The 27249-nt window shown below is 44.9% G+C and overlaps 3 protein-coding genes across 4 annotated transcripts in view; 1 reads left to right on the plus strand and 2 right to left on the minus strand.

Moving 5' to 3' along the window:
- Nucleotides 1–11242, minus strand: part of psda (pleckstrin and Sec7 domain containing a) — a 32670-nt gene extending 21428 nt beyond the window's left edge. Inside the window, exons 1-4 of one of the 2 annotated variants that reach the window (XM_047602424.1) lie at nt 11027–11242; nt 4638–7167; nt 3222–3321; nt 432–694 (exon numbers count right to left, since the gene is read on the minus strand). In XM_047602424.1, coding sequence (XP_047458380.1) covers nt 432–694; nt 3222–3321; nt 4638–7001 — 2727 coding nt within the window. In that variant the 5' untranslated portion in view covers nt 7002–7167; nt 11027–11242. Of the gene's footprint in view, nt 1–431; nt 695–3221; nt 3322–4637; nt 7168–10664; nt 10920–11026 lie in introns of those variants that run through there. The other variant, XM_047602425.1, reaches the window with a different exon arrangement.
- Nucleotides 11243–15061: 3819 nt separating this feature from the next.
- LOC125018513 (elongation of very long chain fatty acids protein 6-like) lies at nt 15062–18738 on the plus strand. Its single transcript, XM_047602487.1, has 4 exons — nt 15062–15288; nt 16353–16484; nt 16868–17019; nt 17107–18738. Exons 1-4 carry the CDS (start codon nt 15182–15184, stop codon nt 17529–17531), a joined length of 816 nt encoding a protein of 271 aa, XP_047458443.1. The 5' UTR covers nt 15062–15181; the 3' UTR covers nt 17532–18738.
- Nucleotides 18687–25801, minus strand: aifm2 (apoptosis inducing factor mitochondria associated 2). The gene is made up of 10 exons (XM_047602486.1): nt 25637–25801; nt 25061–25119; nt 24688–24900; nt 21180–21295; nt 20931–21050; nt 20542–20634; nt 20190–20298; nt 19964–20116; nt 19586–19786; nt 18687–19349 (listed from the first exon to the last, which is right to left on the minus strand). Exons 3-10 carry the CDS (start codon nt 24860–24862, stop codon nt 19198–19200), a joined length of 1119 nt encoding a protein of 372 aa, XP_047458442.1. The 5' UTR covers nt 24863–24900; nt 25061–25119; nt 25637–25801; the 3' UTR covers nt 18687–19197.
- Nucleotides 25802–27249: the final 1448 nt, after the last annotated feature.

Raw genomic sequence — 27249 nt, forward strand, 5'->3', positions numbered from 1 at the left:
ACTGACCATCATTAAAATGAATGTCCTCATATGTGGACGCTGGGATTATTTCACTGTATATTAAAATAAAGGCACCAAACTAATTCTAAACCTGTTTATTTTAATAGCTGAACGTGGTTGAATAAAGACAGTAATGATCAAATCCCAGCGTCCTCAGATGAGAACCTGCTGCTTAGAGTTGACAGAATTAGTTCCATGTTTAACTTTGTGCATCAAACTAGAAAAGTTAATGAACATAAGTAATGCTGACTTCTGTGTCCTGATTGGCTGCCATGGTTTGAATGAAGCCTGAAACGTCCTCATACGAGGTTGGTCTCTCTGTGACACTCTGTCTGGGTTGGTTTTAGTTTAGACCTGTGTCCCCCCTTAGAGGAGGACTGGACTACAGACTCTGATCATGTTGTGTATTTAAGTGTGAAGTAAAGTGTGACCTCGTCCAGGTCGGTCTCCCGGTAGCAGCGCAGCGGCACGGCGTCCAGGTCCGTCTCCGAGTATTTGATGGTCTGGCGGATGATGCCCGTCTTGGGGGCGGAGCCTCTGGGGTCAGGGGTCACCAGCTCCACCTCGATCTGCCGAACCTCGTGATGCGACAGCTTCTGACCCTCGCCGTCTGGCCCCCTCCTCTGATTGGCTGTCTCCAGGCGGAGGGAGGAGGGAGGGGCGGGGCTGGCTGGAGGCGTGGGGGGCGGAGCTTCTGCAGGAGGAAGTCACAGTTTATTCCTATTTATTTAAAGCACCTGTAAAAACAACCTCTGTAGAACCAAAGAGCTGCAGAGAGGAACAAACTAATCACACATACACTGATGAACACAACTTCATACAAATTAAAACAATAAAAGAAGCGTAAAAGGGAATAAAGTGAATAAATCTTTTCTTGTCTTTAATAACTGACTCATTACTGTGTGTGAATGGGATCATTATGTCATGTTACTGGTTTATATTGTGTATTTTTTTAAGTAAAAATAAAAGAAAAGGTTACTTGTCTTGCTGTGACTCAATCCCAAAGGAAAAAGAGGCTTTTTTAGCCGTGTTGAATTTGCTGAATAAACCCATATTTTTACTTTGAATTCATTGTCACATTCCTTCTGTAACTTAACTCCACACACTGACACTGTTCACTGTTCCTGCACATGTTCTTTCAATCAGTCGAATTTCCTCCCGTGTTATCGACGCGTTTCATTCTGACGTCTCCAGGTGGAGTTGTACGTCTGATTTTGTTGGTGCTCTGCTACAGTGAAGTAAAACTCTTCACCTTTACCTGCTCTATGGACACACCCAGGTCCAGGTCGTCCTCACCCCTCCCGCCCATAACACCACTACAGGTCCACCCTCCCTGACTGCCACTCTCTCAGGATGGTTTTATTTCTTTAACCAAATCCTTTATTTCAATGTCTTATACTTGTATTGTTTTAATGCTTTTGCAGGTCAGACTAGACGGTCTGGTTTGACAAACCTGCTCCACATAACATTTATACGAAGCCTTTACGAGGTGAAGTCTGGAGTTTGTGACACATTTCCACAAATAGAAGCACCGAGTAGATGAAATGAAAGACCTAAATCTGGTTGGACGGGTCTAAATAAAGCAGCTAGTGGGCCGTGATGTGTGGTAATTCTTGTGCGTAGAGTTGTTCATGGTGAGAGTTGCTCTGGCTTACGCTAAGCTCCAGCTTCTGCTAATTGGCTTAGAAGAAGCTCCTGAAGCTGCTTGTTTACTGAGAGAAGAAAGACCTGATTCCATTAACATGGGGACTGGTCTGGGACCAGAACACCTCTACGGATGCTACAGCTGAACCAAACACTGGAGCATTTCATCCATCGATCCAGTCAGAGTCAGTCCCACGGACGCTCCTGATGAAAACCTAAACCCTCCACCCCCACTTCTACAAACACAACAAACACAGATGGTTCTTTATTCTAAACTAAGACCCTGAACAAGTGAGAACATCCACAGACCAGTGATCAGATGAACTGGATCAGAACTTCATCAGAAACCAAACACCAGACACCAACAGAACTAAATTAGTTCAGTTTGTGTTTAATTAGAACATCATAGTGTCTGGAGGATAAAGGTGGAAACTTTTATCTTAAGAGGAACTCGTGGAAACGCAGCCACTGTTGCTGCAGGATGGACGGGTGAACTTCAGGAAGCAGATCATGTGGATGTATCGAGTACAGACAGAACAGACAGAACAGATGTTTAGATGTTAAGAAACAAAAACTGAAGGCGTTAGTGGAGTGGATGAATTAGTGCTTCCACTGGTGTGGTTGATGAAGAGGACAGTCAGTGTGGTTGGACTGTATGAGCGCTGTGAATAAATCCCAGTGAGAGGTTATTTTTACAGACGAGTACAGAGGGACGATAGAAAACTTCATCACATGATGCAGCAATAATCAGCAGAGACACAAAGACCATCAGACTGATGTCTTCAGGACGAGGAACAGATTCATAAGAGTTCTATCAAGACGTCCATGAAATATCAGAAAGAACCAGAACCTCTTAGTCCCTAGGCTGCTATCCAGAACCATCAGGTCCATGTTCCTGACCCTGGTCTCTGTGATGAACTAATAAATAGAAACTAGAAACCACCCTGATAGTAATGACATCATTCTGGACCAGACCTGGACTAGACCTGGACCTAGACCTGGACCCAGAGTTTCTAGAAACACCACAGAGCTCACATGTTCTCCAAAGGTTCTAGTGAAACAGAACCAGGTCCACTCTCCATCTGGACATTAGGATCAAACCAAAGAACCCAAAGTTCCTCCACGTTGGGTTTTTACCTCTTAAAGTGAATCTGGCTCCAAAATGCTACTGATTCACTACAGGAGGCAACGTTCACACAATTCAACCTTTGGACATTTTATTTCTCCTGGACGTCATCACATTCTACCATTGAGCTCATTATACGATCCAGAAGAAGATGGAGATTTCCTCCATGTTGCTGTTGTGATGTGGAGGTGTCACCACTAGTTGGAAGTAAAGGAGAATGTAGCCCAGTCACCATGTGGTGGGTATCTGATGGAGAATCATGTGGCTTTGAAGAACCACAGACTGTAATAAAAACGATATAAGCCAGTACTGGGTTTGTTGTGTGAAAGAGGTTAGCACCTAGTTTTAAATCAGTGGCTTGTACCGGACCTCGTGGGGGTTTTGTTTGACAAAAACATTATCCTGATGTGAACACCATGACAAATAAAACCATGTCAGTGATCTACAGTACCTTTTCTTTTGTCTGTCAGGCCTCCGAACAGGAACTCCCACTTGGCCTGGGCGATCTTCTGAGACCGCGAGGACGGAGTCGTGGCTGAGCCGCTGTCCGACTGCAGCCAGAAGGAAACAGATTATATTAAATAACACGAACAAAATAAAAACATCAGGACAAATGGACAAATAGTCTCAGTACCGACTATGAAACTTATAACAGCCATGGTGGTTACATCCTTAAAATAATCGTCTGATTACCGTCTGGGTCGGCTACAGCGTCCCACTAGCACCTTTATATGTAAAAATATCCTAATGACCACAATGTGAATACTGATTCCTTCAGTTTCAAAATGCTTCGCGGTTCCCTCGGACCTCCAGAACAAACCCCAGGGCAACGAAAAGCAGCAGAACACGACTTATCTTTTTAAAGTCCTTCTGAAAACAAATGTTTATTCTTTGGCATTTAATTCAGTTTGAGAGTCCTCTTTTTATTGTATTTTAATTGTATTTTCGATGGTGGTCACGTGACTGGAGAGCTAACACCGTAGGTAACTGGAACACTGCATAATAACTCATTTTACTTGTTGCAAAATGGCATCAGACTCAACTGAGACGTTTCAGAGAGGAACAGCGAGTCATTTGTCTGGGCAGCGTCAGCTACTTCATGTGGCAATACTTCAAACCTGTTTCTCCACTTAGAAATACAGCATGAAGTCATGCACCACTGCTGCACGTCTAAAATGCAGAGTACCAGAGCAACAGACAAGCACTGCCACATAGTGTTGCTCCATATCAGCGTAATTCACAGTGGCACTTGGAAATAACAAGAGTATCTATTATTGTTCTATTATTGTGTTGGTCATTTTTAAATCATTCATCACATTTTGTTGGAAAAGACGATGAAAACTTTTTTATATATATAATTGCATATTATATGCAATTATATATAAAAAAGTTGCATATGATATCGCAATATTGGAGGAAGAAAATCACAATTAGATTATTTTCCAAAATCAATGAGCCCTAATTTCTATGTTTTATATATTTTCACATATGTCGACTCCAGTGTTGTTTGTTTCTAACGACGACATGGTTCCAGTAATTATAGTAAGTTTTAAGACGTCTTCATAGGATTCACTGGAGCAACAGAAGCTGCTGTAGTGAATCTCCAGCATGTTTGTAGGAAATAAGCAAACAAACAACAACAAACAACTTCATGATTCAACCAAAACAACATGAACAACAAACAGATCAGATTAGAGGCTGACAACATCTGTCTGGGCTTCAACTTCCCTCAGTGGCCATTTATTTATTATGTTTGAAGAAAATATGACACCGGGCGAGTCTCAGCCTTCTCACACAGATTCAAACAAACACAATCACAAACCATAACGTAGAAGATAACCGAACCCCCACCCCCCGTCCGGCCGACCTGCATCCCGGAGCCGCCGTCTGCCGTATCATGGCTGGACTGACTCGAGGTTTCAGGGGACAGACTGTCGTTCCGGTCCAGCTGGGAACTGTCCCCCAGGCTACCCGTGACCCCGCTGGAGCTCTGAGAAGACGTCCCAGCCGCCCCGCTGTGATCCTGGACCTCCTCTCTCTCGTCCTTGGACAAGCCCAGACACAACTTTTGTGTCGTCACCTCTTTGCCTGGTATGTAAACTCTGGAAGGAGACTGTCTGTAGCTTTCTTCATAGAGCTCACATCCATCCTGGACTGGTCCAGCCTCCCTCCTCCTCTGCTGCCTGGAGGTCCAGCTCACAGGCGAAGCTTCAGTGTTTTGATTTGGTCTCTTGTTTAACTCGGGGCTGTCCCTGGGAGACCGATCAAAGGGACGATCGTTCTGCCTCCGCTCCTCAGCAGGCGACTTGACTCTGGTGTACTGAGGAGGCTGATACCGGTGCAGAGACGAGACGTCATTGGTTGGAGATAAACTCTGTTTCTGCCGTGGATCCTGTACGGGTGATTGAGAAGCAGCAGATCGATGCAACCGAGCCGGCAAGGCTGGAGATGCTTGTGAAATAAAGACTTTCTGGGAAGGTAGAGGAGAGATGCGCCCTGGTTTAGTTTGAGGTTTTAGTTTGTCTGTTTTCCAGCTGTGGTTCTGATTGTCGCCCTGCAGGGAGTCTGGGGAGCTTTTCCCCTGTAGCGTGGTATAAGGTTGAGATTCTTTTAGGAATGGTACCCCATTACTGGGACTCATAGACCTCAATGACTCAGCTTTAGAAAGGGTTGGAGAAGGAGTCCGTCTGTCAGCAAATACACTGGACAACTTGGTAGCCTCCATAGCTAACTTACTAGCTACTTCAGCGTTTGGGGAGATGCTTCTCCTGCCAGTGGTAGGGCTGAGGGCATCACTGGTTCTGCTACTGCAGCGAGAGGAACTGAACCCAGGTGAAGTGGAGTTACTGGTAGCAGTGTAGAGTCTGTTGTTTGAGACATGATGACTGGGGTTTGTGACATTAGAACTATAGCTGCTGTCAACAGTGTGATGCGAGTTCCCCGTCCTGGAAGGTTTGCTGCTGGGGAATGTGCTAGCTGGGACCTCATGCTGGATGTCTGTGGGTCGCCCCGCTGGTAAAGGCGGGTGAAATTTGTTTGACAACCTGGGGCTCTCTTCCCCCATCCATGGCCTCTGTTGGTTGAGGGCGAAGCCATGGGAGCGCAGTGCTGTGGTCGGAGACACTGGCTGGGATAAGTACCCAGTGTGGGCACACAGATGGTCAGAGGCAGGACTTCTGGGTAAACCATTCATTGAACCCCGGCAGACTCCCCTGTCGAGCTCCAGGAGCTGGGTCTTGGATGGCAGGGTGAAGGTGTTGCGGGGCAGGACGGGTGACCCACCCCAGGACCGGCAGCGAGGTGACTGATAGTGCCTCGGCAGGGTGGGACTGTAACTCTCTGGACCATAACCTGTAAATCTGCGCCTGATTTCTGGGGATCCAAACTCCTCTACGGCCCTGTAGGTGGGGTCTCTACCAACTGAGTCCAGGGTAGCTCTCTGCAGGTAAGGTGAGCCCCGGGGAGACTGATTCTGGTAGAGGTGACGGGGTAAAGGGTCGCCCTGTAATGGCTGGCCATTGTACCACGTTGGATCACTTAGCCTCTTTCGGAGGTGAGCCGGCGGTAACGGTCCGTCCACTCTGTTAAAAGGGTTGTCGGGTTCATTTTGGCACATGGATGATCGGTGGGCAGCCATGCTGTGAACGTTGGATTTCTCTATGTAGCCAAAGGACACCACTGAGGTCCTCCCTTCCTCACCTGCCACCTGAGGAACCTCATAGGACCTTCGGTTGCTGGTGGGTGTGGAGGGTACTGTCAGCCTTCCAGAGGGTGTAGACGATGTGTTGATCCTTGCTTGGTAGGGATCCAGCTCAGTGGAAGGGATACGTCCCAGTGAACCACGATGGCCTGGACTGGTTGTTCCCGGTGCGAGGACCTCGAGTAACTGACCGAAACTATCATACAACACATCCTGCCGTTGAAACTGCGTAGGAGACCCTGTTGCATCCGGATTCTGTAGTTGGAAACTAACAGAGTGCCTTGAGGAGGACTTTGAGCGGCTTAAGCTCTGGTTGCCATCCCCCATGTGATGCTGGATGACCGGGGACAGATCTGGACTGCGACTAGGGCTGGTGTGGGTCGAGGTCCTTTGAGAATGAGGAAGGACGTCTGGACACTGAAGCATCAGGTGACCGGTCCCGTCCTCTCTGCTTCCCAGAACCTTGCCTTCATCCTCCCCGACAGACCTCACCTCCACGTACAGGTGGAGGACTTTACCTGCCTGAGACATGACTGACCCCTGTACGTCCTGTATTCACGTTCCTGTTGGCTAATTGCACAAAGGATCCCTCAGCCTCCTGATGTCCAGAACAAGGCTGATGAGAAGCCTTTACTGAAGGTCAGAGGCAGGAAGGGAGATCCAGGTCCACCCTCCGTTTAGACATAATGTCCTCAACCTGCAGACAGAGTGGAGAAAGAGACAACGTTTATTCTCTAATTCATAAGAAAGTTCATCATCTGACTCAGTCCCAGCTTTGATTCCCAAAGGTTCAGGCTTCACATTAAATAAGATCATAAGTCCAGGCACCAGAATATTTTCTTTCTGTGTTCTCACACATTCAGACCTGGTTCAAGTTCATTATACTAAGTGACGTCACCACAAGATTCTCATGACAACATTTCAGATGAGTCATTTTCATGAGCTGAAGTGAGACTAAAGAAAGTTTTCTGCCCCACTAACCATAAACCTTCAGCCTGATTATATGTAGGTCAACTAAAGTCCTCAGACATACTGGTGCTCTACTACAATCAGAAACCAAACACCTCTAGTGATTTATTCATCAGGGGCAAAGAAACTACTGATCTTCACATTCACAGATTTACTGGTAACCTGTATCCATCTGTGCAGCCATCAAACATTCACAGTATCAGCTACTGAATGTAAACCAGACACTCTCATGTTTATTTAGGTGCTTTACAGTGTTGAACTATGGTAGAGTTGAGCAGGTCTTACTAATAAAGCCCGTCACATAGGTGACCAAAAATATCTTTAAATGGGCCCGAGCTCATAATCTTCCCTGGTCAAGAGATGTCTCTGCAGTATTTTCTTCTTCTGACTTATATTTTTATATTATACATACGCACGTGTTTGAAAAAGTTCAGGGGAAGAATGGATATGATGAGTTGGTTCTTCAAGGAGTAGACTTATGTTCTAGCCAGAAAACACTGTGTCCCACATACCTACAACTTTCTAGCATTGTTTTGTATATTTTGGGAGAGTTTTTTGTTGTTGAATGAGCTGATGGATGCATTAGATTATTGGCCATTGATCAGTCTCTGGTGTTTACTGCCAATCAGATCTTCTGGGCAGGAACTAGTTAACTGATTTTATTCTATTATAATATTATAATTACAATAATACCAGACTCTGATTCTGAGGAGAACTAGAAGATCTGGTCTAGTTGTAGTGTTCTCTCTGATGACGTTCTTAAAGGAAATTCAATTTTTAATTTAGGAGTCAACAAAGAGGTTCTAGGGATCCAAAAGGATGGAGCAGAGGTCACTAACGGCCTCCTGTGAATCCTTGAAGTGTTTCTAGACTCAAACAAGGAGGTTTCCAGTTTCCTTTAAGGTCACTGAACAAGTCATTTCAGAAGCTCTCTGAAAGGTCGTATCAGAGCAGGGGGGTCAAACTCTTTTTAGTTCAGGGGCCACATTCAGCCGCGAGGGCCGGACCAGTAAGATAACAGCATAATAACCTATACGTCACGACAACTCCTGATTTCCATTTGTTTTAGTGCAAAGAAATACATAGTAAATCAGCAGATTATTATTACTATTATTATGATAAACTATCCAACAAAAACAGTGACATTTCCTAGAAATGAGTGTAAGTCTGGCTCGGTGCTGTCTGCTGTTCAGTTCTGGGCCTCAGTGTTGAGTCCTGCTGCCTTCTCTGACAAACTGTTCAAAATTGCAATCTTTATTCCAAGTCATACTACGGGCCACATTTGACCCTTATATGTTTGACACCTGTGTATTAGGGCTTTAAGAGGTTTCACTTCAATTCCTTTTGCATTTGTTGCTGACGGGGCTAAAGTGGAAGTTAAGTAAACGTCAGGACCTCTTTAACGTCTGCAAAGAGTAAAACTCCCTCTGATCTCTAAACGTTAATTACTCGTCCATTCACGTCCTCACGCCAGCAGACACATGAGTTTAATTCGTCTAATAATAGACGAGGAAAAGCTGCTCAAACTGCACCTCCTACACCTCACCCCGTTTAAACTCTTCTACCTGCAGATGCTGCTTCTTATTCTTTAGTTTCCGCCTCAAATCTTTCCAGAGAAAGAGGAAGGAGTGTTTGTTTAGGGAGGTCAGTACGTCTCTGTGAAAGCTTCGGAGAGGATGCACTGACTCTAACAGCAGCAGGTAAATGAACGGACGTCCTGACAATCCTCTACAGAGAAAAGTGTCGGTCGTGTAATAAAGAAATGGGAACGATGAAGGTGATGATGAACTAGCCTGAACTACGGCCGACAGTAACTATTTCAGTTCCAACAATAAGTAACAAGAAAACAATAATCTGAATATTTCTGATCAATCCTCGTCGTCCTTTTAACATATGGCTAAATTTACTTCTCAGTGAAGCTCTTAGCGTTGGCGTCTTTTATTTAGCTGCATTAACCGAAATGAACTAAAACTAACTGAAACTGAGGCTGATCGACTTTTCCAAATAAGGCGTCCTCTAGTATAAAGTACTAGTACCTAAAGTACCTAAAGCTCATACTTTAGCCGAGCTTTTACCAGCTTTGGAACCAGGTCCATATAAATGTCAGGAGAACTGATTTCTGACCACATGTCAAATGTTGGTGGATTTGTTATTTTGTAGTTCGTGTGGATCATTGTTGGATCCTTAATTTGATCTGATAATCCACATTTTCCCTGGTCGCTATGTATTTACTGATAGTTTTAGCCATGTTTTTGCCACTCAGGGGGCGTGGCCCCAGGAGGAAGTGACATCACTACGTACCTGTATTGACCGTATATAAATATGAACCCGCGGCTGCACTTTCTGCGTTTGGTCCAAACCGACTGTATGTTCCAGGGGATATGGGCGGCGCCATTTTGTGAGTTTGGAGCCAGAGTCTGATCAGTACAGTCCGAGGGCGGAGCCATGATATTGATGCCCCGCCCACACTACGCTCTGCTCTACCTCCACCAGCTACAAAGAAATGTTGGATTATACACTGAACCTATTTTAAGAAAAATTGTTTGACCTCTTTATGGAGCGGTTGGCATGGCAACCGGTGGTCTCCATTATGTCACATCCCGTTTCTATAGCGTCAAATAACGAACTGAACTTATAACCAGAGCTTATAACCTACACAGCCGCCTCCAGCCACCAGGGGGAGCTCTACTGGCTTTGGCTCCATCTTTATATACAGTCTATGCTGGAGACTAACTTCTAATTATTAGAATGTAAAATGTACACTCATGTTCAGACAGGAAAGGAGCAGCATTTTAATTAGACTTGATTAAAATTGGACTATATAACTATATATAACTACATATGTTACAGGTAAATATATTGTTTTATAAGAATATTTTAAGGTTTGGTGTCTGAATATATTTCTCTTCTAAATGTAATAAATACTTTTTTAATCTGAGCATTTTATAAATGAATCATCAGGTTATAATTAGGTTCAATGATAGAAAATGTGAAGTAATTACATTTATCTCTTAATCATTTTTTAACCAAATCTTTTCTCTTTTCTCTGTGTCTTATACTTGTAGTTTTTTTAATGCTGTTGATGTCTGTTATGTCTTACTTTGTTTCCTAAATGTTAAAGTTCGTGTTCCTGTTGGTGACTGCTACATATTTATTGACTGTTACTCTTTAATCTGCACCACTGATTAGAACTTATGATATAACTTCTATCTGTCTGATACTCACTGATGCAGCGTCCGCTCGTACGTCCCTCAAACTTCTTCCTCCTCCTGCTTTAATGTTTCTGTCATTTCTTTTCTGTCTCCTTCAGTCAATAGATCGAATCCTCCTCCGCTTTCAAACAGTAACTGGAGTCTGTTATTGTTATTGATTGACTGGGATTGGACTATTTCCTGAAACGCCATCAGTCTGCAGATAAACTCACACTGATAAGGACAGTTAGTCCTACTTTTCCTGGACTCTGCTAATAGGATTCCCCCCCGACACCTCCTCCCTCCTCCTCCCTCCTCCTCCTCACTCCTCCTCCCTCCTCCCAGAATGCACTGCTCCGTCCACCAACGCGTATGCAGACACAGCTGTAACCTTACCTGTGTGTCCCCGCCGATGCAGTTGCCGTGGTAACGTCTCTCTCGTCTCGTCCTCCGTCTCTGAAAACACTTGTTGTCTGCAGCGTAGCCGGCTCATCATGGATTTACAGACTCCACTCAGCTCCTCCTCCTCCTCCTCCTCCTCCATCAATCAGATGACGTCCTTGCCTCCTTCAGCCAATGAGGAGCAACTCAGACAGATGGCAGCTTAGAAGGAGGAAGAGGGAGGAGGGTGGGTGAAGACGGGGGGAGGGGTGGGCGGGTGAGGTCCCGTCACCGGCATCGCTTTAACCCTTCATGGGGCAAGGAACCATATCTGGTACGTTCATTAATCCTGAGTTTCTGCACGAAAATCAACATCTTCTTGTGTCCTACAATAACCCTCTGGGGTTAAGGAGCAGATCAAACTGTGATGTCATGCTGAACCGCAATGAGACGGGTCTCAGGCTGTGATGTCATCAACAGGCGACACTAACAACAACAAAAAACTCAAAACAGAGCTAGTTTTTTCCTGCAAGCAGTGAAGGCAGCATAGAGACTGAAGGCTGGAAGGCTAGCTAGGAGCTACTGTTAGCCAGGAGGATAGGAAGCTAAGAGGAGCTACTGTTAGCTAGGAGGATAAAAGGAGCTACTGTTAGCCAGGAGGCTAGGAAGCTAAGAGGAGCTACTGTTAGCCAGGAGGATAAAAGGAGCTACTGTAAGCTAGGAGGCTAGAAAGAAAAGAGGAGCTCCTGTAATTATGAGGCTAAAAGGCACTACTGTTAGCTAGGAAGCTAGGTGGAGCTACTGTTAGCTAAGAGGCTAGGTGGAGCTACTGTTAGCTTGGAGGCTAAAAGGCACCACTGTTAGCAAGGAGGCTAGGTGGAGCTACTGTTAGTTAGGAGGCTAAAGGGAATAACTGTTAGCTAGTAGGTTAGGAAGATGGGAGGGGCTACTTTTAGCTGGGAGACCAGGAGGTTAAAAGGAGCTACTGTTAGCTAAGGGGCTGTAAGGAGCTACTGTTAGCTAGAAAGAAAAGAGGAGCTACTGTTAGCTAGAAAGAAAAGAGGAGCTACTGTTAGCTAGGAGGCTAGGGGGCGCTGCTGTTAGCTAGGAGGCTAGGAAGAACTACTGTTAGCTAAGATGGTACCTGTTAACGAGCTGCTGCTTCTTACTCTGATCAAGGTTTATCGGAACCACACAGGTCAGACTCAGTGATCCTTGGTCCAGGACCTTGTTCTGGTTCTGATCCACGTCAGATCACTGGTTCTGGTTCTTCTCCTTCCTCAGACCAGTGGTTCTGGTTCTGGTCCACATCAGAGCACCGGTTCTGGTTCTGGTTCTGGTTCACGTCAGACCACTGGTTCTGGTTCTGATCCATGTCAGACCACCAGTTCTGGTTCCTCTCCTTCCTCAGACCACTGGTTCTGGTTCTTCTCCTTACTCAGACCAGTGGTTCTGGTTCTGGTCCACTTCAGAGCACCGGTTCTGGTTCTGATCCAAGTCAGACCATCGGTTCTGGTTCTTCTCCTTCCTCAGACCACTGGTTCTGGTTCTGGTTCTGATCCACATCAGACCACCGGTTCTGGTTCGTCTCCTTCCTCATACCACTGGTTCTGGTTCTGGTTCTGATCCATGTCAGACCATCGGTTCTGGTTCTTCTCCTTCCTCGGACCACTGGTTCTGGTTCTGGTCCACGTCAGAGCAGGAACCTGTACACGCTGTGACTCAATTGTCATTGACCGTTGACCCGGGGGTCATAATGTTACGGCTGATCGGTGGATCAATATTAACTTTAATGATTTGGGACTAAATTGTGATTTATTAAACTAAAGGTTTTTATTCTCAGTTTATTTTAAACGTGTTTCTGTTTTTATTCTGAAGTGAAAGTGATACTGATGCCAAATGAAACAGGGCAGTTTAATTAAATTATTATTAAGGCATAAGGTTTAATTAAAGGACGTTTAAATTATGGGATGGTTCAGTTTCAAACCATCTTTGATAAAAACACGTTTCTGCTGCTTTTCTCGCTCCGGTCGCCTCCTCTCTCCTCAGCGGTCCGGACCCTGAACTCTTTTCAGAAAAGCCCGTTTTTTACTCCGCCCTGGAAACACGCGTAATTTAACAACACTTCTCATGATATTAAACGCTTTTATAACAATAATCGGATAATTTACGGTTCGGGGTGGATACACCGGACTCAGCAGAGCCGCATTCGCTCAAATGTCCACTTTTCCAAGAAGCTGTGGTCGTTGTTGGCTGCGCTCAACAGGGAGCACCGTCATTATAAAAAGGCGGAGAGGTTACGAAGAGTTGAAAATGTACCAAAAGAAACTGCAGTTGTTGGGACTGAACTTTACGCCGAATTAAAGACGAGGTGTCACTTAATCTAAATGCATGTGGAGGTTTGTTCTTGCACTTTGGTAATTTGGTTAAAAGGTGAAAAGATGTTAAAATTGGATGTTTGTCAAGGGAGGTTCGTACGCCTCCACTTACCTTTTGAGAGGATGGGCTGTAGCGGGGCTTGCAGCTTCTACTGACCCGAGCAGCTCCACAGAAACGCGGCCGCGGACTCGGACTCGGCCGGTCCGTCCATTTAACGGTAACGATGTCGGTAAAAACGGTAAGAGGCTCTTTTCTGGGTTTGCTCCTCGGCTCCTTGACATTAGTTTACGTTCTCCACGGTGACTCCAACTTCCGCATCGCTGCGTGACGTAACGGCGACGTAGGTGTACGTCAGACCGGACCGACCAGAAACGGACTAATGAATAAATAAAATGTATTAAAAAAATAATAAAGCTGACGTAATTTAAACGGGCAAATAAAATACAATTAAATAAAACAAACGTATGTACGCCAACAACATAAATAAAATAAACTGATAATAAAATAATAATAATAAAAATAATGAAGGCGACGTGTTCACGCCGACAAATAAATGTATTTTCACCACCAACATAAATAAATTAAATTCATTAAAAATAATAATACAGATAATAAAGCTGACATGTTCACAAAGAAAAAATAAATAAAATATACACTCAAATAAAACATATTTACACCAACAACATAGACAAATAAATTGAAATGTATACGTTAATACAAAACGAACAAATCGTAGCAAATTGTGAATATAAACAAATATGCAAAACGATACATAAACACACACCTATTATAAAGCAAACTAAAAATATACTAATAAATAAATAAACATGTAAACAAATGAACCAAACTAAATATGAATCAGAAAGGTATAAACAAACTATAGATCAGATTAGATTAGAGAGATTTTTTTTTATTATTATTCCATTTATCCTGAGGGAAATACGATGTCCTCAAACTGCATCACATAGAAACTGATCTGAAAGATATTTAAGTTATATAATAAGATTAATATAATGCTGTACTGGCAGCAACAAATAAATAAAACGTAAACATAAAATCTAATTATTGACCAGACACGAACAAATAAACACATAATCTAAAACCGATATAAAAACAGATTATTAATGAATGTGGTTCTGGTTCCGTTTTGATTAATTGCAGTTTTACCACGGGCCAGATTAAACCCTCTGGGGGGCCACTTATGGCCCGCGGACCATGTGTTTGACACCGGTGCATTAAATAAACATGTATATATATTATATTATCGTAAATCATCAGCTCCCATGTTAAAGAGCAATATTGCAACTGACTCTTATTCCTATATGTATATGATATATTATATTCTTCCGTTTCTATATGTTTGGACATTTATTTCATATTTTTTTTTTTTTTTTTTTTACTGAGCTGTTGTGACCGAGTTATTTCCCCTGTGGCTGTGGATCTAAGTCTAAACATGGTTTGATTGAAAAACACCTGACGACCGCCCTCATTCAACATGTGGCTCCTTATGGGTCTGGACCCTCACGTTGGGAACCAGAGAACATGAGAGTAGCTCAGCCAATAATGAACCAATAACCTGACCGCTCCTCTCATTGTTCAGCCTGATCGATCAATGAGTAAATCGACCAGCGCCTCTTCCCGTTCTGCCTCCCTTGGGTGTGAACACGTGACGTGGACATGAATGAAGGGCGGACAGGTGCGGCCGGAGACCCCGCCCCCTGTGACGGGCTTTAATTAGCCGTGGAGCAGGTGAGCGGACTCAGTCTGACTCTACAACCGGAGACATCGAGCATGGAGTGGCTGAACGGGACCGAGGACCTCCGCCTCCAGCTGACCGAGTACAGCTTCGAGCGACGCTTCGATGAACGCGGAGCCATAGCTTGGATGCAGGCCAACTGGTGAGTCACCCGGATGTTTCATTCTCCTTTCAGCCCAGTGAGCAGGACCCAGAACTCCTTCAAAACAAAGCAAGAACAAGAAAAAAACACTTCTTTGTTGTTGAAAGTCTAAATGCTAATAACAGAGATAAAGATGTAAAGACGGGTTCAGAGGGTTCGGGGTCCATTCTTTGTTCCGGCCAATAGTAAACAGCTCTGCTTTCACCAGAACCGGTTTGTTCGATACCAACTTTCATCTCAACCTAGTGAGCACGACCCCAGAAATTCACCGTTCAGAACTCAATTAAAACATCGTGCTTTTTTAAAATACCTCTTTCATTCTTAAAATATTAAGGTTTAGAATAAATATAAAGACAGTTTCAGGGGGAACCGGGTTCACTCTGGGCTCCGGGAAACACTAGACGGCCCTGCTTTTACCAGAACCGGTTTGTTCGATACCAAAATGATTCCAGTGTCACCAGTCAGCGGAGCAACAGTGCGAGAGGTTTACAGCGACATGATACTGACAGATCTTCTGGGTTTGGTGGGATAAGCTGTTATTTATGTAATGATGTTGGAGCCGAACTAAAAAACAGATTTAATTTATTCTGACACCCCGACACCTTCCCCCGTGGGAGGTTTGCGCCAGAACAGAACCACCACGAACCTTTAAATGATGATTTATAAATGGGGCTTGGTGGGGCTCAGATTGAGGATCCTGGGGATTCAATTAGAGAAGCGTGCGGTGGATTCTGGGAGTTGTGGTGAGTGGAAGCTGCAGGTGTAACCAGTCGAGGCGGTGATGTCACCGTGGAATGTGTTTAGCTCGGAACAGGTGTGTCCACGCCCAGCTACAGTACCGGAAGTTAATTAAAATAAAGGTAAAGGTGTCTCAGTAGATGGGAGTCATGTTTAGGGAGCGTGACCTGGTCACGTGGTCAAAGTCGACAGGTATAGGTGTGTGGTACAGGTGTGTGAGTCATGTCATAGGTATGTTCTGAATGTCAGGTGTGTTCAGGTTCTCCTTGAATGTTGAATGAATAAATGTTTGATGTCATCACTTGTGTCTCCTCGTTGTCCTGCAGGAGCAAGTCTTTCGTCTTCTGTGCTCTTTACGCCGCCCTGGTGTTTTCGGGACGGCACTACATGAAGTCTCGACCGCGGATGGATCTGAGACGTCCTCTCGTTGTGTGGTCGCTCAGCCTCGCCCTCTTCAGGTAACGCCCCCCTGGCCACGCCCCTCATTATGAACACCTCGCTGCATCCCAACCATAGACTGGATATAAAGATGGATCGGCTCCTACAGAGTGAAGCCAAAGCTAGTAGAGCGCCCCCTGCAATACAGGTCATAAGCTCCACCCCCTCCATGTTGGTGGGCGGGCCATACTAATACTCTAAAATGAACATTAACTGGACATAGCGTCCATGTTTATATACGGTCTATGGAGGAGAGTGGTGTTTTACTGCCGTCTCCATGGTAACCAGCCACACTGTCTCAGGCGTGTTTGTGTTGAGGTGTGAGAACAATGGAGGGCAGACCATCGTCATGACAGCGTCGCTAATAAAACACACAATCAACATGACTCTTCATCCTCCGCAGCATCGTCGGTGCCGTCCGGACCGGTTCCTACATGTTCCAGGTTCTGACCTCCAGTGGGTTCAGACGCTCCATCTGTGACCAGAGCTTCTACAACGGACCAGTCAGCAAGTTCTGGGCCTACGCCTTCGTCCTCAGCAAAGCTCCGGAGCTCGGTCCGTCACTGATCTGATGCTGGTTCTGATCTGACGTTGGCTCCGTTTGTTCTGATGGTTCTGATGGTTCTGATGTTTGTTGTGCAGGTGACACGGCGTTTGTGGTTCTGAGGAAACAGAAGCTGCTCTTCCTGCACTGGTACCACCACATGACGGTGCTGCTCTACTCCTGGTACTCGTATAAAGACCTGGTGGCCGGGGGCGGCTGGTTCATGACCATGAACTACGCCGTCCACGCCCTCATGTACAGCTACTACGCGGCCCGGGCCGCCGGGATGTCGGCGCCACGGCCGCTCGCCGTCGCCATCACCACCGCCCAGATCGCCCAGATGGTCATGGGGCTAACGGTTAGCGTCCTGGTCTACCTGTGGCTCCGGGACGGGGACTGCCCCTCCAACATGGACAACATCACCTGGGCGGCGCTCATGTATTTCAGCTACCTGCTGCTCTTCTCCAACTTCTTCTACCAGACGTACCTGCGAGGCCCCCACACCAAGCCCAAGACCCAGTAGCCAGCGTTAGACTTTAATGCGCCACAAGGGGAACTGCTTGGTACCGTTACAGTAGCTTAGTTGCACATAAGAATAACATAAGTATTATCTAGTCTTATCTATATCCTCAAAACTCCACTAGTCCAGTTGCCTTTTTTAACACTTTTTTTTAGTTTAACCCTTCATGTTTAGAAGCGTGTGGTTTTCATTCAGCCACTCAGAGACGACCAAGGAAACATGTTAAATTTGTTGATCTAGATTTCCCACCAGAAAATGACACAAAGGTGAAACGGTTTCCTTCTGTCCTATAATAACAACCAGGGTTGACATGTAGAATTTCCCAGTGTTTCACTGAGAGCCCCGTGAAGGGTTAAATGCTAGCTGCTAATGAGACCGGGCTGTGCTGTTAGCTCGTGCCGTCGGTTCATCTTTCTGGATGTAAAGACAATGCATGGCCCAGTAGAGACAGGTGCATTGTGGGACGTATTAATATAATTTTGTCTATAATTGCTGACGAAGCAATTGACAACTACTATGAATAATAACCAGCTGGTTGTTTAGTACAGACCCACATTATTCAGTTAAGAAAAGCAACATGCGCTCGTATTTTGAGATGCAACCAAACATATTTATTTTTACATATTTATTTTCTCCTATTTATCACCAGCGCTTGATCTTTCTGGTTTGTTGGTGCGTCACATGTCACCTCAGGAAATAATGGGTTAATTTCTAGGTTTGACTTTCTGACATTTGTCTAACAGAACACGTGTATGGTGAGTTCCTCTGGGACAGGTCGGTGGTGGATGACCTCAGCCTGAAGGCACTGAGCGACACAGAAACTCGCTTTACTTGGATTGTTAGCCTAGTAGCAGCACGCTCATACCGTAGCAGGAAGGTATGCTACTAGGCTACAAAATGAAGAGAAGCCAGTTTACACCGGTCTGAAAGGATCAGATGTTTGTAACTAAAGTAACTATAATTTTCCGTTGACGGATTGGTTCATCTGAGACGTGCTGGCGTCTGATTGGCTGCTGGACGAGTCTCATTTCCTCGTTTTTCTTTTTGAATGAATTTAAAGGATTGAATCAGTTTGATGTGAGAAACGATGACGACAGGATTTTTCTGGATGAAAACTGAAATAATTTGGTGTTTTATAGTAAATGATCTGAGAGGAAATGTGTGTTAAATATTTTATTTATTATTGCATATAATAAAGACTCAGTTTTTACATTTGTAATTTATCTTTTCTCTAAAGATTTCTGCTCTGAGCTGCTCAATAAAGTTTGTACAAAACACAATTTATCATATCAATTCTTTAATGCTGGCATCTCTCTGGCTAATGCTAACTCACAGCTTCATGTAGCTTTAGAGACAATGAAACAAGAAATTAGCCGCATGTTTCTGGACATTAAGACAACGCTGAGTGTTAGCATGTTAGCATCTAGTCACAGGGATGGTTTCTTTAGAGCACAGGTGTCAAACACAACAATTTGCAAAGAAAATAACTTAAGGCTGGTTTAATGGCTAGCTGATATCAGTTCATGGTTAGTGTTAGTATGTAAGCAATGTAGCTGCTACTAGCTGGTTAGAGAAACTAGGCTAATGTAATCTAGCTTCAAGGCAGACGTTGTGGTGACGCAGAAGAAAGGGGATGTGTCTTCTTTAGTTTTCATAAAGTTGGGTCGGGTCATGGCTGCGTCTGGTTCATCTCCCTCCAGCTCTTCCACAACAGCAGATCGCGACTCTTCCCCAACGTCACCAGGAAGCGTGGTAGCTGCCACCCGTTGAACTGGCCCACGCCGTCGTCCCGCCCCATCGCCAGTAGCATGGTGACATTACCTAGCAACAGAAGTACGGTACGTTCTGTTCTTATGTAGAAAATCTACTTAAGATCAGTAACAAAAAATAAGCTAATGGAACCGGAGCTAACTGACGCCAACAGAACTGAAGCTAAAAGAAAGCTAATGGGGAGAAACTAACAGAAGCTATCCAAAGCTAATGGGACCCAAGCTCCATTAGTATCCAAGCAAATGGAGGAGAATCTCAGAGAGGCTAGTGAGGGAAGCTAACAGTACCTGTGTGGTAGTCCGTCAGATCCTTCCCTCTCACGCTGTTGTCGATGTTGCTAACAGCGACAGCGGCGTGGAGGCCAGCGTGGTACGCCATCTTGGGTTCATTGACATCAGCGCAGTCGCCCACAGCGTAAACATTGGAGAAACCGGCGACCTGCAGGTGAGCGTTCACCTTCAGAGCTCCGTTATCGGCCATCGAGTCAGCTGCAGCATAGACACCATCACAAGTTAGCAATGCTAGCTGTGTTAGCGGTGTCTCTACTGACTGAGGCTAAAGTGGCAGCCTTGGCTGCATTTCTAGCTGTGTGTGTCTAGATGTCTGTACTGATCTGAGTTAGCGGTGCTAGCCTTGATAGCGGTGCTAGAGGTGTTAGCACTGACCGAAGGCGGATGCGTAGGCCGAGGAGTTGACCCTGCAGCCGGTGCAGCAGAGCAGCAGGTCTGTGGTCAGGGTCAGGCCTCGGTCCGTGGAGACCTCCATGTTCCTCCTGGTCATGTTGAACTGCAGCTCTGAGAGGCCGCTCAGTTTCTGGCCTGGAACACAGAACAGAGTCAGTCACCGGGTGGAGAAGACTCTCACATCTCCACAGGTGGCGCTGCCGCTCACCCAGAACCAGCTCCACTCCTTTCTCCAGTAAGACCTCTTTGGCCTGACGCCGGACGCTGGGCTGCAGCTCCACGTCGGCCAGACCGGCCTTGGAGTGGATCAGAACTACCTGGAAACCAGAAACCAGAGAGAGCCATGAGGCAGGTTCAGACGGGTCAGCGGGTCAGAGGTCAGAGGGTCAGAGGTCTCAGGGTCAGAGGGTTAGAGGTCAGAGGGTCAGAGGGTCAGAGGTCAGAAGGTCAGAGGTCAGAGGGTCAGACGGTCAAAGGTCAAAGGTCAGAGGGTCAGAGGGTCTGAGGGTCAGAGGGTCAGAGGTCAGAGGATCAGAGGTCAGAGGTCTGAGAGTGGTCACCTTCTTGTGAGGGTACTCCGTCTTGATCTCGGCTGCCATCTCCACCCCAGTCGACCCTCCTCCGACCACCAGCACGGAGTCGGCCATCTGGACCTGAACACATGACACCACAGTCAGTGAAGTCCGAGCTGGGAATGTCATCACACCCGAGTTATCGACGTTCCACGTCCAGAAGTCGTGAAACAAGATGGCCGCCTCCACCAAAGCTCTTGTCTAGTCTGAATATAACTTGGTGGAAATTTGCTCAATATTTACATCTGTTGAGTGAAAGTTAAATTAAAGTTGATATTAATATTAATATTAACTATTAACTAATGTTTTTACTATAATGTTGGTCCTGGGTCTGTCTAGCCCTGGATCAGATTGGACCTGGAACCCGGACCAGTTACCTGCTCCACCAGGCCCTCGTAGGCCTGGACCGCGCTCTGATACGAGGCTTCCTTGTTGAACTTCCCGGGGAAGGGTCCGTCTGTCCCGGTGCACAGGATGAGGTGGGAGTACTGGATCTCCTGGAATACAACCAGCAACTCAGGTCAGCGGCGTGGCCTCTTTAAAGCCAGGAAGAAGTGGATGAAGTGAATGAGTGGCCTCTTTAAAGCCAGACAGTGCAGCACAAAGCTAAGCTAAGCTAAGCTAACCCTCCCTCCGCGCAGGACGACCCTCTGGTTCTCAGTGTCGACCCGTTCCACTCGGCCCTGGACGAAGCTTTCTCCAAACGTCTCAGCATACGGGATGAAGGTCCTCACAGCGAAGCCTGCACACAGGGGTCAGAGGTCAGAGGGTTAGAGGGTCAGAGGTCAGAGGTTAGAGGGTCAGAGGTCAGAGGTTAGAGGTCAGAGGTCAGAGGGTCAGAGGTCAGAGGGTCAGACGTTAAAGGGTCAGAGGGTCAGAGGTCAGAGGTCAGAGGTTAGAGGTCAGAGGGTCAGAGGTCAGAGGGTCAGAGGTCAGAGGTTAGAGGGTCAAAGGTCAGAGGGTCAGAGGGTCAGAGGTTAGAGGGTCAAAGGTCAGAGGGTCAGAGGTTAGAGGGTCAGAGGTCAGAGGGTTAGAGGATCAGACGTTAAAGGGTCAGAGGGTCAGAGGGTCAGAGGTCAGAGGTTAGAGGTCAGAGTTTAGAGGGTCAGAGGTTAGAGGGTCAGAGGTCAGAGGGTCAGAGGATCAGACGTTAAAGGGTCAGAGGGTCAGAGGGTCAGAGGTCAGAGGTCAGAGGTTAAAGGGTCAGAGGGTCAGAGGTTAGAGGGCCAGAGGTCACTATGACACATCCATAACCACAGGGATCAATTTTATTTGACCTCCACTCTGGATTTCACCATTTCACCAGATTGAAATCTGAAGAAAACACTTTGACTTTAGAACATTTAAGAACATCTCATATAAAAATCATGATAAAAAATATTTAAATAAAATAAAAAATAGATACAAAATAAAATAAAATAAAAATAAATAAAAATTTAATTTATACAACTGACAAAATAAAATATACAGTCCTAGTCCTGGTTCTGGTTCTGGTCCTTTTCAAACAAAACTTAATGCTAACAGTGTAACTTTATGCTAATTCTAACATTACAACAGGTACCAAAATTATATTGTTTTGAAAAAAGACTGAAAAAGAAATAACTCTTCAGATAAATAAAATTAATTAGAAAACCTAAAAAATTACAAAACATACAAAAGATCTATGAAAATTTTTAAAAAATTATAAAGTTAAACAATTTGACAGTGTAACTTTATGCTAATTCTATGATTACAACAGACAGAAAAAGTGAATGAGGTGAATGAGGTGAATGAGGTAAATGAGGTGAATGAGGTGAATGAGGTAAATGAGGTGAATGAGGTAAATGAGGTAAATGAGGTAAATGAGGTAAATGAGGTAAATGAGGTGAATGAGGTAAATGAGGTAAATGAGGTGAATGAGGTGAATGAGGTGAATGAGGTGAATGAGGTGGCTTCAGACGATGGACGTATCTATACTTGTCTCTGTATTTGTCTCTATACTTGTTGTCTGTATTTGTTGTCTCTATACTTGTATACTATTCTACAGAGACTTGAGAGTGTGATCAAGATTACAGGAACTGCACTAGACTGGTTTGAATCATATCTGTCAGACAGATTCCAGCTTGTCCATGTAAACAATAACTCTTCTGTATTTACCAAAGTAAGCTGTGGAGTTCCTCAGGGTTCTGTGCTAGAGACCCAGCTATATTTATCCATGAGGCATCTTGTCTGTACATTCCTCACTCACATACTCCGGTTCTGGACCAGTTTCTGTCTGAGGGTTTTATCAGGGTTGAGGAACTGGAATGTGGTATTTCCTGATAAGCAGCTACGTGAGTGAAGACAATGTTGTTCCTCTTCCTGTCCTCCTAATCTCTGTCCTTTCTGGGACGTCTTTTCTCCTTGAGCCTTTAACTAAAGCCCAGAAACAAGTCCTCAAACCTCCTCCGGCCTCTTAGAACTGAAGAAGCTACAAGACCAGGACCACAATGGTTTCTGAATGTAGACCAGGACCTGGAGGACTGAGGACCCTCACAGACACATTTCACCTGAGGCATATCAGTTAGCAACCTGCCTCAGAGGCATGGATGAAGTGGTGAATAAGGTGGATGAAGTGGTGAATAAGGTGGATGAAGTGGTGAATGAGGTGGATGAGCTGGTGAATGAGGTGGATGAGGTGGATGAAGTGGTGAATGTGGTGAATGAGGTGGATGAAGTGGTGAATGAGGTGGATGAGCTGGTGAATAAAGTGGTGAATGTGGTGGATGAGGTTGTGAATGAGGTGGATGAAGTGGTGAATGTGGTGGATGAAGTGGTGAATGAGGTGGATGAAGTGGTGAATGTGGTGGATGAGGTGGTGAATGTGGTGGATGAGGTGGTGAATGTGGTGGATGAAGTGGTGAATGTGGTGGATGAGGTTGTGAATGAGGTGGATGAGGTGGATGAAGTGGTGAATGTGGTGGATGAGGTGGATGAAGTGGTGAATGAGGTGGATGAAGTGGTGAATGTGGTGGATGAGGTTGTGAATGTGGTGGATGAAGTGGTGAATGTGGTGGATGAGGTGGTGAATGTGGTGGATGAAGTGGTGAATGTGGTGGATGAGGTTGTGAATGTGGTGGATGAAGTGGTGAATGTGGTGGATGAAGTGGTGAATGAGGTGGATGAGCTGGTGAATGAGGTGGATGAAGTGGATGAAGTGGTGAATGAGGTGGATGAAGTGGTGAATGTGGTGGATGTGGTGGATGAGGTGAATGTGGTGAATGAGGTGGATGAAGTGGTGAATGTGGTGGATGAAGTGGTGAATGTGGTGGATGAAGTGGATGAAGTGGTGAATGAGGTGGATGAAGTGGATGAAGTGGTGAATGAGGTGAATGTGGTGGATGAAGTGGTGAATGAGGTGGATGAAGTGGTGAATGTGGTGAATGTGGTGAATGTGGTGAATGTGGTGAATGTGGTGGATGAAGTGGTGAATGAGGTGGTGAATGAGGTGGATGAAGTGGTGAATGAGGTGGATGAAGTGGTGAATGTGGTGGATGAAGTGGTGAATGTGGTGGATGAAGTGGTGAATGAGGTGGATGAAGTGGTGAATGTGGTGAATGAGGTGGATGAAGTGGTGAATGTGGTGGTGAATGAGGTGAATGTGGTGGATGAGGTGGATGAAGTGGTGAATGAGGCGGATGAAGTGGTGAATGTGGTGGATGAGGTGGATGAAGTGGTGAATGTGGTGGATGAAGTGGTGAATGAGGTGGATGAAGTGGTGAATGTGGTGGTGAATGTGGTGGATGAAGTGGTGAATGAGGTGAATGAGGTGGATGAAGTGGTGAATGTGGTGGTGAATGTGGTGGATGAAGTGGTGAATGTGGTGGATGTGGTGGTGAATGTGGTGGATGAAGTGGTGAATGAGGTGGATGTGGTGGTGAATGTGGTGGATGAAGTGGTGAATGAGGTGAATGAGGTGGATGAAGTGGTGAATGTGGTGGTGAATGTGGTGGATGAAGTGGTGAATGAGGTGAATGTGGTGGATGAAGTGGTGAATGAGGTGAATGAGGTGAATGAGGTGGATGAAGTGGTGAATGTGGTGAATGAGGCGGATGAAGTGGTGAATGAGGCGGATGAAGTGGTGAATGAGGCGGATGAAGTGGTGAATGTGGGTACCGGGCTGGACGGAGGCTCGCAGTGAGGCTACGTTGTGGTGGAAGGCGTCTCTCATGTCGATCAGCGTGAAGTCAAGTCCTCGAGATTTTAGCTGCTGAGCGGCCGCGATGCCTCCGAAGCCCCCCCCCACCACCACCACATGGACCCCCTCCAGAGAGGAGGCCTGGGCCCCCATCACCTCCACAGGACCCCCCCAGAGAAGAGCCTTGAGACCTGAACACATGTTTAAATATGTCAGAACAAATGAAACCACTTCATCTCGATTACATTTATTTACCTTTTATCTCCAAGCATTTCCATCATTTCAGAAACCAGGCCACCTTATTCTACTTTTAAAATAACAACAAATATTTAAATATAAAAATGAACTCACCTGCTGTAGGTACTGGCCCGGAGACGTCTGGAGTCCTGGTCCTGGTCCTGGTTCTGGTCCTTTTCAAACAAAGAAGATTACAACAGGCAACAAAACTCAGGTAAACAAATAAAGTCATATTTTACATTTTATTTCCAACAAAATATTCATTAAAAATGTGAATAAAAACAAGAATAAAAGTAAAATAACTGTTGATATGAGGCAGAATTATGAAAGAAAGTATTAAATAAAGTTCAAGTTAAAAAAAAATGGTAAAAATATGAAACGTGAATAAAATCAGACGGAGATTGAACGAGTAAATGAAGTGGTGGATGAAGTGGTGAATGAAGTGGTGATCTAATATATAATATAAATAAATCCATTTATTCTGATCTGAATGAAGAAACATGATGATCCAATGAACCAGTTTAAGGCTGAAGGTTGAATCAGAATCAGAATCAGAAAAAACGATTTATCTCCGAAGGGCAATTACAAATTACTTGTCCAGATTAAACCGAAACACCGCGAGATTGGAGCTCAACTAAACTTCTCTGAGAATTTAATAAAAACATCAGAACCAACGGGAAGTGAACTCACCTGCTGCAGGTACTGGTCCGGAGAAGTCTGGAGCTCTGGTCCTGGTCCTGGTCTTGGTCTTAGTTTTAGTCTTGATCTTAGTCTTGGTCTTGATCTTAGTCTCGGTCTTAGTCCTGTTCGTGCGTTTAGACCTTGTCTTCTGGTTTCCTCCTCAGACGAGAGCAGCTGTCCACCAATCACAGCCCAGAGCTGGCGGGGGCGGGGCTATGTCTCCTGTTGCCTTCACGGGGCCTCGAAAACAAGACACACGATGTATATAACAACATTTCATAATAATATTATATAATATATAATAATGACAGAAAATTTACTTTATATGGTGAGAATAAAATAAAACGTAAATAACAAATAAAATGAATGAAGCAAAAATAATTAATAATTGTAGAAATAAATAATAAGTAAATAATAAACAGAGGCAGAGGCCAAGCTTTTGGTTTCTGGTCTCTGGTAAAGTTCAAGAGTCTGAACATCCAGAGGAGTTTAGAACATTTAACTGATAATATATGTGTATATATGTATATGTATGTATGTATATAGCTAAGGAAGCAGAATCATTTATAAGAACTGCTTCATACCAATAAATACTTTTTCTGTTGTTGTTTAGTGTTTTATTTCTCATTTGCTCCATTCTCCTGCAGGAGGAGAGCGCCCTCCAGCGGCTGCACTCCACACTGCACCAGTCAGTTACACACACACACTGTGTTTTATTCAAAATACTTAATTTATTCAGGGTTAATTATATTAATCTATGTATGAGATTCATTTTAGTTCGTTATTTGTCGCTATAGAAAACAGGATGTGACGTCACATGGGACCGTGAGAGCTGTAAAAACTATTTTAATGAATAAATTCAGTGTATAATCCAACATTTCCTTGTAGCAGCGCGTAGCATCATTTAAAGGGAAACACCAGTGAGTCTGGAGGAGAGATGGTGATGGAAGTAGAGAAAAGGTGGAGCTCGGTTCCCTGGAGGAGTGGAGGAGTGTTCTTCACATATGTTGGGATTTATTATTGGATAGCTCCTTTTTTTTTGTTTTTGGCTGAAATCTGTAGCAGAAACAGCGCCACCCGTAGTCCGGGGGTATGTACTACAGCCTTTCTACAACTAAACGTGGTTTCAGGACCAGGATCAGTTTTATTGGCCCAGTATGTTCACACAGACAAGGGATTAGACAACGGCCTCTTTGCTCATTGGTTCAAAACGAAGCACTTAAATGAGCTTTAAAAAAACAAAAGCACAAAATTAGACAAGAATAAAGAATTTAGAACAAATGAAGTTCAGGAGCAGATTTATACAGACTTGAACAGTTGCAATGGATCCGTGTTTACGGAGAAATTCAAGGAAAAAGGACGAGATGTTATGATTCCTTTGCGCCTTGATCTGAGGCAGAACTTCTTTAGAAGCTCAGTCCGACTGGAGAACCGACCAGAAGCCCAGTGGTCAGCTGCTAACTAGCCTAGCCTAGCCTAGCCTAGCTTAGCCTAGCCAGCAGCAGTAGGTCATAGAGATGATAGGACACCTCTTCTTTCTGCCTGTGTCAGGTTTTGGTTTGTGTGACACGACCTCGACTTCACACCTCAGACAAACAGTTTAGTTAGTTTAGTTTAGTTTA

Source organism: Mugil cephalus, chromosome 13, assembly GCF_022458985.1.
Source record: "Mugil cephalus isolate CIBA_MC_2020 chromosome 13, CIBA_Mcephalus_1.1, whole genome shotgun sequence".
Lineage (NCBI taxonomy): Eukaryota > Metazoa > Chordata > Actinopteri > Mugiliformes > Mugilidae > Mugil > Mugil cephalus.

Excerpts from the sequence above, each read along its gene's own strand:
- LOC125018513 (XM_047602487.1), top strand. The coding sequence starts at position 15,182 with ATGGAGTGGCTGAACGGGACCGAGGACCTCCGCCTCCAGCTGACCGAG. Across the intron at positions 15,289-16,352 it reads GCTTGGATGCAGGCCAACTG|GAGCAAGTCTTTCGTCTTCT; the intron begins GTGAGTCACCCG and ends GTTGTCCTGCAG. Across the intron at positions 16,485-16,867 it reads CTCAGCCTCGCCCTCTTCAG|CATCGTCGGTGCCGTCCGGA; the intron begins GTAACGCCCCCC and ends CATCCTCCGCAG.
- aifm2 (XM_047602486.1), bottom strand. The coding sequence starts at position 24,862 with ATGGGGGCCCAGGCCTCCTCTCTGGAGGGGGTCCATGTGGTGGTGGTG. Across the intron at positions 19,787-19,963 it reads GGCCTACGCATCCGCCTTCG|CTGACTCGATGGCCGATAAC; the intron begins GTCAGTGCTAAC and ends TCTATGCTGCAG. Across the intron at positions 19,350-19,585 it reads TCTGACGGACTACCACACAG|GTAATGTCACCATGCTACTG; the intron begins GTACTGTTAGCT and ends TTCTGTTGCTAG.